This window comes from Anopheles maculipalpis, chromosome X, assembly GCF_943734695.1.
Source record: "Anopheles maculipalpis chromosome X, idAnoMacuDA_375_x, whole genome shotgun sequence".
In the NCBI taxonomy this organism is placed as follows: Eukaryota; Metazoa; Arthropoda; class Insecta; order Diptera; family Culicidae; genus Anopheles; species Anopheles maculipalpis.
The window spans coordinates 13,472,491-13,484,451 of NC_064870.1; the positions used below are offsets into that span (position 1 = coordinate 13,472,491).

Below are 11,961 nucleotides of genomic sequence, written 5' to 3' on the forward strand. Positions count from 1 at the left end.
GTCAAACTAGTTTTGTCGTAAAATGTTACATTACGTTCATTTTTATGTAAATCTGAACGTTTTCCTATTTCTTGAGGATTTCTTCAGGGTTTGTGTTTTTAAAAATTCAATTTAAAAATGAGTTATTTGAATGATTTGTAGATTTGCAACAGGAAAAATTTACGTACATCCCCTTTCTGCTGAATGAAAATTACGGATCAAATGTATAAAACATGTATCAGATCGCATTGCATTTATTAGCTATGTTGGCTTGTTTGCCTTAAGTTTCAAGTTTTTTTTTCTTCTCCTCTTTCTGCTTCATCGTGGCTGCCTCATGCATCTCATACAGCGACCGCTCACAAGCAGCGATACCATGAAAATAAAGTTTCACTTAGCAACAGTGGCTACCTTGTCCAGGAACTGGGCCAACTTCACATCACGCTCGCTCAAACCACCACAGTCGTGGGTAGCGAGCGTCACCTGGACCTTGTTGTACACGTTGAACCATTCCGGATGGTGGTCCATCTTGTCCGCATTCAGTGCGACGCGCGTCATAAACCCGAACGCTTCGTTAAAGTCCCCGAACAGGAACTCCTTGTAGATAGCGTCACGGCCCTCGACCATGGTCCAGCCGGTTGCGAACAGCGGTTTCAGCTGCTCCGTACGCTGTTCCTCAGTTAGTTTAACCACCTTTTAAGGACGCCGGAAAACAAAACGAAACGCGATTCTTCATTACTTTAAAGGGGCGACTTTGTATTAGACGGCCACCTGTAGCTCCCAACAGCTACAAAAAAAAACCACCGCCGAAAGGTCATCGCAGCAACCACTTACCATCTTTCTGCTGATAACGGAGCTTCTCGAAAATAGGCGAGTGGGAATGCTGGGTTTCGTTCGATTTTGGCTGCCGTTGTCGCTCCGGAGCACTGACGTATGACTGCGCTTTGGGAATGTAACGAGTGGAATAAAAATGGAGATTGTTACACGGGCTACTGTAGAAAGTGAATGGCCGTCTTAGAAGGTTGGCTCAAGGAAAGGATGTGAGGGAGAAGGGGTTTGATGCTGGGCTGGGGGTAATAAACAACGCGAATGCGTGCTGGCTAGTTACGCTTACCACTACTACTGCTGTGTTGGTGGTATTGGTGTGGCGATAGCAGCTGACTCCCCAATGCTGTGAGATGAATCTGATCTGGCGAGCAAACAGCAACATCTCGGTACACCCGGTTACACCTTGAGACGGTTTCGTGATAAAGGACGGCCCGGCCAAAGATAATCTATCGGTGGAAAATCGCAGCACTGGTCCTCCTATTTTTGTGGCTAGACGTGGTAACATGCTCTCTACTGATTTACTTTAGTGTTAGCGCACTACTGAGTTAATTTGTTATTACAACTCTATGTTGTTAGCAGAGCTCGTTGACAAGTTCATCGCTGACAATTAACTTCGTATCTGGTTCAAACTAGCCGTTGGAATGTGTCGCTGACTTCCAACCAACCCTATTTTTTAAATAGAGCCAGAAGTCGATAAAATTAGGTGAAACACATCCAGAGTTAGAAGGACATCATTATAAAAAAAGAACTCACCGTTTAGTTACGCGATTATGAACGGAGAGATGTCGTCATTTGAAGAAACTCCTCTATCGGAGGGCTTTTACCAGTCATCGTGTATTCAAGACCAACTAGCTATTAATCCCTGATGATAAAATGCTGCAAAAAAATTGACTACCTGTGCTAAAGTATCAGATAATCAGATAAGATATTTTTGAAATGGCTGCATGCAAATGCATATTAATGTTTATTTTACATCCTTAAAGGTATCTTATGTTAATGCAAAATATTATGTAAATCTCTACTACTACTACTTCGATTGACTAATACAATTGTAAAAAAAGATGCTACAACTACTAGACATTAGCGTTAGCAGAGTTTGTAAGAACTACTCTCCACCAACTCCTGCGAAGTGACACTGAAGCTGGCTCAATTATCAACACTTGCCTAAATTGTATATAAAAGTATCTTACTAGTGTATTGCAAATTATCGAATGTAAAAAATGCTACGTGATATGGAAGTTTATCGACTTTTTTTTTTGGTATTTTTTCTTATTTATTTCTCTTGCTATAGCATTTTTAACCTAAACAGCCAATGATTGTTTTGCTGCATACTAATATCTCATGCTTCCCTGAGCAGACCAATGCTCGGAACTGTATGAGAGAACTGAGCAGGAACATGCTATGATTGTAGGAATCGCTTTTCTGCACATCCATGTTCCTTGATAATGGGAATAATTAACTTCATAATGGTAAAACAAACACTTATTTCAAATAATTTATACCTCGCAACTGGCCCTATGGCTTTCGTAATCTCTGTTAAATGGTAATTGCACTTGAACATCTCGTTTATCTTTTTTTTTTGCACGTCACCTTTGGAGTGAGCTGGAATATGTGAACTATACTTGTAACATGCACATAACATAATATTAACACTAAAAAGAAAATAATTAAAAATACGTGTTTAAAAATTTCAGAAACAAGATAGAAATGTAAAATACACAACACAGATGATAATTAAATAAGATACAAATAGAACACAATGGTGCACACCATCGGCATCAACCCAAATACACACACATAGAGTAAGCTGTGTGAGGATTTCCGAGAAATTATAGTACATTCAAATTACTTCCAAATGACGGTCACGTTCGAGTCCATGTCGATCTCTTGCTCAATCCGGCTCGGTGACAGTCCCGTCTTGCAACAGATCTCGTCCAAACTGTTCAGTCCGGTGTACAACTTGTGTTTCGGTGTCGGTAGCGAGCCAGTGTAGATGGGATATTTATTTATGCAGCGGATCAGATTGTGCTGCAGCCCGAACGACACCAGCTTCCGTTCGTCGATGCTGTTGTCGCGCGGGCAAAGCCGTTGGCAGAGCGAACGCAGCGTAACGCCGTGCGTCATCTGCGAGTACAGCTGCAGTATGTTGAACAGGCTCGGCAGCCGTACGGTGGTGTCGACCTTTTCTGCGTGTACCTGCAGCTGCACGTACCGGCGACATTCGTCGGCGAGCGTGCGATCGCGGGTAAGTTTTTGCAGCTCGCGCGTACACATGTACACGTTGCTGTACTTGAGCAGTGGCAGCAGCTGCATTACACCGTAGTAGACTAGGTTCTGTATGCACGACTTTACCAGCTGATTCTCGACATCCGCTTCCGCTGCGATGCGCGCCACGTGGTTGATACCGTTGATAAAAGGAAGTACCTGCTGCGTGGTTAGATCCCATGAGTCTAGTTCGGTGTCCTCGAACCCTCGGCAGAGCAGTGGCACTTGGTGGTCCTGCACGACCGGTGGATCCGATTTGAGCCGCCCTATCTTCAGATAGATGGTAGTGTCACCCTCCACAATCGTCGCTACCTGACGCTGATTAAGGTCGCGCAGTATGCAGGCGAGCAAATTGCTTATGTTGCTATTATTTTCTGCATTGGATAAAAATGAACCTTCTTCTTCCATCATGAGCAGATACTCGGACAGCTTTTTCACTACCGCCTCGTACTGTACCGTGCGTGACCACGAGTCGAACACAAAACACAAATTGAAGTAAAAAAAGTTCCGTTGATAGCGCACGTGATTGATGCGCACAGGATAGCCGATCACCTTGTGGCCCAATGTATTGCTGTAAAGATAGCAGTGAAGCCAAAAAACTTGAGTCTGCCAAAAATGTATCCCCAAACTTTCTCCCATCCCTCTCCATCCCCCCGAGTGCAGAAGTGTCCTTACATTGTTAAAATACATCGCTGTAGCTGTGGTTTCGGTATGATGTAGGTCCTAATGGAGTCAAATATTTCCTTGGTGATGAAGTTCTCCGGTACCTGACAGCTGATCTTCGAGCCCGCCACCACATGAAACTCGCTGAGCAGTATGCAGCGAATAGGACCATCCTTAATCTTACTAGCCTTGGGTTGCAAAACAAAGCATCGCATTACAACACATACAATTGGACACGCACATTACCGACAAGTCGATCATTCGACTTGACTACCTCGCGCAGCAATTGCTCCCGTTCCATTGCTACCACGGAACGATGGTGGATGGGGTTTATTTTTTAATTTCTTTAACAATTACAACAACATAACAAACACATCACGGAAAAGTTATTACAAGAACTAAAAAAAAAAACAGGAAAAAATATGCATTTCCTACACTGACAACTGAAGAAGACACGCATACGGAATTTGTATGTCATAACAAGCGCGAGTAGCGTTTACACGTGCCGCTGGTTAAGAGTGTATGGATTCTAATTCTGTGTTCATTAAAGGCTGCCAAGCAGATGAGGGGTGACTAAAACAAAATATTATTTTTGGCCCTTCCAATGGCAATCGCAATCATTGACTAGAGATCTTTTCACAACATCAATCTGCTATTCGATTCAATGCTTTTTGACACGTAGATCTACTGAGGGACATACATGTAAATTTCGTATCGTATCGTAAATTAAATATCCAGATGTTCTGTTAATGACCATCGGTTTTAGGTTGTTGCTTTGTGGTTTAATCATGATAAAACAACACTTTTTTGGAATTTCAACACAGTCAATACTTTTTCATCGCTCCAAATGGTATCACCTTTGCTGCTTACGAGCTGATTTTAAGGTCCATTGCAACTCCGTCACTGATGTACAGGGTTTTTGTCAGTTATAACATAGTTCATTATACGGAAATATTAGTTGTTGTTGTTAACATTTCTAATGCATTTTTTTCTTGTTTGGCACTAGAACTTCAAGAAGTTCTGATGTGCCATTTGAGGTTTTTTTGACTTGAATTTATGCGTAACTTGTCAGTTTTACGAACGGTTCGGGCGGGATTCGATACCCAGTCCTGTCGTGTTAAGGCTGAAATTCTTATTCTAATGCTTTTTCTATTTCTTTGGAACTGGAAGTTCAAGAGGACCTGACCTCCCAGTTGAGGCTATCTTGACTTAATTTTGCCCGAAATTATTCAGTTCTACGAACGGTTCGGACAGGATTCGATACCCGATCCTGTTGTGTAAAGGCTGAAGTTTTGTTGCACCCCATCTTGCCATGTAAAGACGATATCGCCTTGGCCACCGGATTACCTCAAATTGGCTACTGGTGCATTTGATATGTGTAGGTCTACGACTGTGAGACAAGGATAAGGGTAAAATGTTGAGCGTTCGACCAATCGGAACTCGTCTAAAATTTCGGACCGATAATAGGTCCAAAGAGACCTTTCACAGTTCTAGAGAGATCAGCAATATCGTGATCCACAGGCGTCAAACCGCTTCCGGACGGATCTTCAGTATTCGGGACAAACTTTGCGTATACATATAAAATGAAGCCCAAGAAGTCAAAAATGGCTGCCCAGGACCTGCTGCAAAGGTAATGTCAAATACAATATTTTACCATGTATCTCATCAAAGAAGACTTCTGATGTTAAGATACATTTTATGACAACCGGTAAAAATAATCGTCAAACTATTTTAACAGCTTTGCTGCTCTGATCTACTGCCATTCAAGCATCTTATGGGGTTGTGACAAAAGTTTCGCTACCCCTCCAAAAATCTTTAATTTCAATAAACTTTTCCAGTTCATCACAACTATACCAAGCCTGCCTGACAAGCTGTTGACCTTTTTGAAGCTTATTTCAAGTATTCTTCTTTTTTAATGATTGGCATGATCGGGTTGGAAAGATGAGCAGCACTGTAAGTAGACGGAAGTTAACGGCACAAAGGATTAGATTTATCTGTTGGTTTTACTTCCTTGATGTGCAGGGTTGCTGATGTTGGTCGACTATTTGTTGATTGTTTAAAAAAAAACGGTTGTGATCGTACCGGCACAATTTTTGCACGGATCGTGACATTTGAACTCGGCAAACCTGCAAAGAATCGGTAAAGGTGAAGAACCTGGTATCGAGATCTAACCGGTAGTGTTGTTAATTTTGACGACCGTAGAGAGGACTCGACGAATCCGTAAACGGCAATCATATCAGAGCTTTGGCGGCGTAATGCATAGCAGTACTCTGGTTTGAGTAAATAGGCGAAACGAAGCAGTGATGGAAGTTTAAATGGGTACCAGAATGGAAGAAATCGAAAGCTTCCTCCGGCAAGTCAAAACATCACCACAGGCGGCACCACTTGATGACGTGATGATTGATGATGGGTTGACTTTTTGCTGTTGTAGACTTCACAGGGCAAACACTCTGCTGCTATTGTGCACTAACTGGTGAATGAACTACTGGCAAGGGAGACCCGGGTGGGAGACTATTATAGCGTAATAATACACTTCAACTATTCGCTCCTGTGTCTACAAGTGCTGACCTTGAAGAAGCGGCAAGATGTTTGACTGTACAGTGGCCAACGAGTAAAGTTGACAGAGTCAACAAGCGAATAGTAATAATCGATAGCATCGCAGAACTTTAGCAAACGCTGCTTTAGAACAAACTTCATTCTGCACGAGTTCCTGGTGAGCATGGGACGAAGAAATGGCTTCCCACGACAACCAGTTCCAGCAGTACTATGCGATCAATGCCCGAAAGTATATTTTTAACGTCCAATATCCTAAGGGGTATCGGCCAAATGCGATCGATGCACGAAAGAACAGAAAACAACCTGATATATTTTACCCTCATCCAAGTCCTTCGCATTTTGGGATTGCCTCAACGGTGTACCCATGACGGAACTTGACTGCAGAGATGTTGGAGATGATAGTTTGCTTCGTTTTTTTTTATTTGCTTGACTTATTCAAACCTGTTTCAAACATGAAGGGGGGGGGGGGGGGGGGGGGGGGTAGCGCGTTAGGCTGGGGCGTGAACCAAAGCCGCTAGAACCTGCAGTCGATTCTCGTTGGAAAACACCAACCCGCCAACCGTGTGCGAAGATTCTCTCCCAAACGAAAGAGAAATGAAGATGAGTCTGCCGGTTTATTATACAATGCCAGCATCCAACAGAGTACCAAAGTGGTACGGATCAGTTTCGGTGGATTCTGGACCGGTTTTTTTTGTGTAGTCTCGCCAAGCCATAAGGCTCACGCCAATCCCCACCAGGTGGGATCGAAGTTTTTGTTTTTTGCTTTTTTTTTTTTGTTGGATGGATTCTTTCACTTCTTCATGCCGAATATGCAAATGTGCTGGAATAGATAGAATCTAACACTGTAAACGAAATGACGATCGGCTAACCTCCCCATTGCTCGTCTCACCTGGAAATCTAGAAACTTTGCGTCCCTGAGGTAGAGAATGATTTTTTGAAAAGTTCACGTCAGATTTTATGGCCTATTGGGCACCATTTAATTAAGTGCGGTTAGGTCTGTTAAATGTGGCCAGTCAAGCTATTAGTCTTCGGTGGAGTTAGATTTGTTACCGGAAGTTCCACTATTTAGTAAATTTGTCGCAAATCATAATCATCCAATCTATATCACCAAACTAGCCTTGCTCGTGTGGGTTTTGTCAAACAGGTTGCTCGGAGATGTTTAGTAAATTGATTAATGGTGTCGGTTGCGTAGCAACCGTTGCTGCATCGTCAGAAGCTTACCGATTCTTATTTTTAAACTAGCCGATATTCTGATTATCCAAAGAGTCTTCGACTCCGGGAGACAAGGTCTAAGCGATCAGATTTCGGATCAGAGTTTATGCGGATCGAGAATTGAGGATCAAATCATCTTAAATATTACGGCTCAGTCTAGCTGATCCATAGAAATTCACAGAACTAAGGTTATGTCACGAAGGCATAGCGGTGCTTAATAGACGATAAAATATGTAAATAAAACCGAAGTTCAGACCATTTCTGATACATACATTAAGAAGCTAATGGGCACATACTGTGACGGATGGATTTTTGAAACCATCAGGAAACATAAAAAAACAGGGTTTCGAGAATATAACAAACATGTTCGCCGAGATATTCACTTGTTCATGTATATTATTCATTCAATCTGTCAGGCATAGAATTGCTCGAATGTTGTCATTAAATTGTTCCGTAGGATGGTAGAATCACACATTTTCCATCCTAGTATCCATAGCTCACCTAGATGTCCTACACCTAGATCGCCTAGATGTTTTACAGCACCGTTTGCTTGGACCAAAAACGCGTGAATATACAAAAATATCGAAGAAACCAACGTTTAGCATCTTGGATGCTTTGAATCCGATTGAATCAATACCATACCTGAGCTAATCAATATTTCGAAGAACTTGTTCATTATATCCACGAAAACCCTGTAAATAAATAAATTTTTATACTTCATGCAATCATTTGCTTCAACTTCAAACAAGGTAGAATTGCACAACAGGTAAATGTTGGGAAGAGCACGTGGTAATGTCGTCTAACGAACGATTCAAAAGCCCGCTAGCTCCGGAACCTATTCTGGGCTATATCCTGCTTGCCGCGGAAAAAATCGTGTCTAGCTGGAACAGGATTAGGTTGGGCAAGCTGCCCCTGTTGACAAATCAATATAAATATGCCAAATAAAGCACTACTAAGGCAAATTTGTATTGAAAAGAACCTTAGTAGTGGTTATTAAGACAATTTTGTCAATAGGGGGAACACCTCATAGCCTTCCACTAACCTTAAACTTTAGAACGGACACTCTAGGTCGAGAAGCGTCCATATACTAATGCACACGTTTGAATACACCTAATGCAAACCCAATAACTTACAGCATCATACAGAAACTATTTTTCTTTAATCAGCTATAAATAAGTAAACACGTCACCCGAGAGACTGCAGTGAAGCTGTCAGTAAGGAAAAGTCCAAAAAACAAACAGAAAAGGTTTAAACCACGCTGAAAATAGTCTGTCTCGGATTGCATTAGAGATCTGCGCCATTTGCAATTCAAAATACCCATTTTTCCTACACAACCCATCGGCAAAATCGATCTCAGGGTTAAGCAGAACGAATCTGTTCAAGCGGCGGGTTTTCGTCTTCTTTGCCGCGCTTTTATTGTACGTCTTGGCAGGTTTGTGGTGCGGGATAAGCGAAGCCGAAAGTTGATTCATCCAGTTCGGGCGTGCGGTTTCGCTAAACTAGCTGAAAACTGGTACGGTGCGAGCATTAGGCGTGATACTGCCGCAAGACGCCTATATTTCCCCCCAATTTGTTCGTTCTGTATGCAGTTATCCTTGAACATGCAGGTCTCATCACGCTGCACCGGTTCGGTAGATGATGAGCTGATCAGCGCCACGCACGTTGACAAACAGGCAAGCACACGGGGGATTTCCGTTTCACATGCATCGGAGCTTGGAATATTTAAAATCGGCGTCAACCGGAGCCATTTTTTCGGTGCGCTTTAGAAGATAAAATTATATGGCGTTTTTTTTTAGTCGAGAATATTAAGAATCGCGAGAACTCATGTTGAAAATAGGTTTGGAATTGATATTGATGAATCCGCATGTAGGATGATAAGAGGATATTTTTTAGAATATCAATATTAATAGAAGCTATCGATGAAGGTGGTATGATCTTTATTTGAACATCTTCTAATCCATCGTAGGTACCGTGGGGGATTAAATCAAATCAGTTAGAAATCAAGAAGTTAGAAATCGCAGACAAATATCCAGGATTTTGAAGATCTTTGTATAGTTTCTTTTTTATAGTTTCTTTTGCATTTATTAACTTCTTGTCCAGCAGACGCCTTTAAACACTTCCTCTACAGCTATATATCGCTAATCCGCCACAAGTGATGTAGCCCGAGTACAGATTGCTAGCGATCCAATTCTCCTTGGCTTAACGACCTTCTAGGTCACACCGGCCATCGAATGGCTTACTAGACTTGCCAATACCACGTAGTTGAGTATTCACTCCTCACTACAGGGTCCTCGCGATCCACTAAGCTCCATCATAAAAACTTCTCAAGAAAGCCGGAGAATATCCTGCCTCAGTAAAGATCTAGTATAGATAGCCACATACACAGCTTCAGTTAACTCAGATACTTGATTTGACTAGAGGCTGCTCTCATGAAGATAAAGTTTCAGTTTTGAACCAAGTATCCTACTAGTGTCACGATGTTTAAGTTAATGATGACCAACGGGTTTTGCACTCTTGTCTGTTTTAGGGATATTGAATAAAATAGTACCAAAGTAGATAGCGCCATATTGAAGAACTTCAAAATATTGTCCTAAAACAATACAAAGCGCCATTTTAGGTCCCCCTAAAACTGCTTAAATTCGTTGGACGATTTAATTTGGTACTAAGTGTTCAGAATCAAGCCTGTTAATAATCTCACCCCGAGGTATAGACCCTCAATATCATCTGGTGAAAACTACAATCAGATGACGTGTTCTAGCTTTTTGAATCGTCTTGAGAATGTTATCGAACTAAATAAGTAATTAATGAGTAATAAATTGACTGCTGGATAATATATCACTATTGTAATAAGCGCATTTCTTTCTTATTTTCTAAAAAATCTCCTTTAACTCATCAACTTTAAATTTAAATGTATCCTACTGAGACTACTGGGATGACTCTCCCGAAACTTGAACAAATAATATCAAAAAATTTTATATCAATATTTTACCAGATGATCGCTAATCTTCAGAAGTACTGAGTTCTGGATACTTTGAATACATAATCAGTCAGTGAGTAAAAAAAAAGGAAGAACAAGTAAAAAAGCAACATCAAAACAACAGATGAAGACAGGAAAATGAAAACAAAAGTATAAAAAGCAATTCTCCTGAAAATGGATACCATAAAAGAACAGGTTCTCCCGATTCTGATTTGCATATTTTCGGTATCGTAACGTACATCGTGGCGGATGATCATTAGAGTGTGTTTTTTATTTATTTTTTGCAAAAGATTCAACAACAATAACAGCAAAATTAGCTCCTTTAGGCCTAAAGGAGCGGCTAGCGAGAGTGAAAAGATAGCACACAGAAATATATTAATTAAAAAAAAAACAGAGAAGAACACAACAAAACACGGCAAAAATAGTTCTCCCTCTTTTGGAAATAGTTTGGACGCGTATCCGAATATTCTGACGAAGAATCAAAAAGGGCAAAAGTCGTACTGTTCCATATGCTGCCCAATCTTGATACGTTGATCCAGGAAATTATGGAAACAAAATGCACGATGAAACAAACAATGATAAATATATGCCTAAGAACATTGTTTACTTTGGGGCTTGTTTTTTTGGAATATTTAAATAATTCGCGAGAATCCTAAAGAGAGATCACCCTTTTCTGCTTCTTCTTGGCTTAAGGAATCTGTTAGGCCATTGTCGGCTTACTATAGACTACATTGAGAGCACGTAATTGGATAGCTATAGTCCTCAAAAACTACGAGGGAACAACAACAAGACTCCAAGATGGTACTTGAACTCCGGTCCTGCCGTGTGAGGACCGACGCCGCTATCAACTCCACTACCGAACCGCTTCGAGATCATCTCATTAGCTTATCAACTTAAGTGCGGTGTGCCAACTCTCTGCTAAGCATAGCGTGCTGCGCTGAATCACTTGACAATATCTTACTTTAAAAAATACATATATACAGCTAGAGTTGTTAAGCAACTCAACTTGCCGATCGTCGCCTCTCATCATGCTTACCAAACAAAGATCTATCTACAAACAATACATAAGTTGGTGAGGTATCGGTGGTTTTCGGCGGACGTTTTGTGTTGTTTTTTTTTATGCACATTCTTTTACATATGCTCGGATTTTGTCAATAGTTGTCGATTCACACCAACAGGTGAGCAAATTCGTCTGATGCTACTGCGCGGTACTGTTGGTGGGGATGCGAGATAAGTAGCAAAAAATAAACAGCCAGACGCTCACACCATTCCGTCTGCAGTATATCTAACATATATCTAAATGGGCGGGACGGAAAGCTTACTAACCATTTGTAAAGAAGAGTTTCCAACAGAGACGGACGAAAACAACACACAAAAAAACAAGACACACTTCGATTCTGCAGTCCAATAAAAATAAAAAAGCCCCTCAAACCCATGATGAAGGCTTTCCGCACCAGCGCTACTTTAGCCAAAAGGGGAGCGAC

The 11,961-nt window shown here is 41.3% G+C and overlaps 3 protein-coding genes across 3 annotated transcripts in view; 1 reads left to right on the plus strand and 2 right to left on the minus strand.

The window, feature by feature from the left end:
- Positions 1–11,961, plus strand: part of LOC126568841 (dolichyl-diphosphooligosaccharide--protein glycosyltransferase subunit STT3A) — a 129,214-nt gene that overhangs the window by 94,275 nt on the left and 22,978 nt on the right. The window lies entirely within an intron of this gene.
- On the minus strand, positions 349–1,309 carry LOC126560657 (putative pterin-4-alpha-carbinolamine dehydratase). Its single transcript, XM_050216618.1, has 3 exons — positions 1,091–1,309; positions 811–918; positions 349–669 (listed from the first exon to the last, which is right to left on the minus strand). Exons 1-3 carry the CDS (start codon positions 1,307–1,309, stop codon positions 367–369), a joined length of 630 nt encoding a protein of 209 aa, XP_050072575.1. The 3' UTR covers positions 349–366.
- On the minus strand, positions 2,635–3,947 carry LOC126563624 (GATOR complex protein NPRL2). Its single transcript, XM_050220272.1, has 2 exons — positions 3,745–3,947; positions 2,635–3,640 (listed from the first exon to the last, which is right to left on the minus strand). The coding sequence occupies exons 1-2, from the start codon at positions 3,945–3,947 to the stop codon at positions 2,650–2,652; spliced, it is 1,194 nt and encodes a 397-aa protein (XP_050076229.1). The 3' UTR covers positions 2,635–2,649.

Bases quoted from the DNA above. Each gene is read 5' to 3' on its own strand.
- LOC126560657 (XM_050216618.1), bottom strand. From the start codon at position 1,309: ATGTTACCACGTCTAGCCACAAAAATAGGAGGACCAGTGCTGCGATTT. The intron at 919-1,090 runs GTAAGCGTAACT...ACATTCCCAAAG, and splicing joins CCAACACAGCAGTAGTAGTG to CGCAGTCATACGTCAGTGCT. The intron at 670-810 runs GTAAGTGGTTGC...CGTCCTTAAAAG, and splicing joins CCGTTATCAGCAGAAAGATG to GTGGTTAAACTAACTGAGGA.
- LOC126563624 (XM_050220272.1), bottom strand. From the start codon at position 3,947: ATGCGATGCTTTGTTTTGCAACCCAAGGCTAGTAAGATTAAGGATGGT. The intron at 3,641-3,744 runs GTAAGGACACTT...CTATCTTTACAG, and splicing joins CAGCGATGTATTTTAACAAT to CAATACATTGGGCCACAAGG.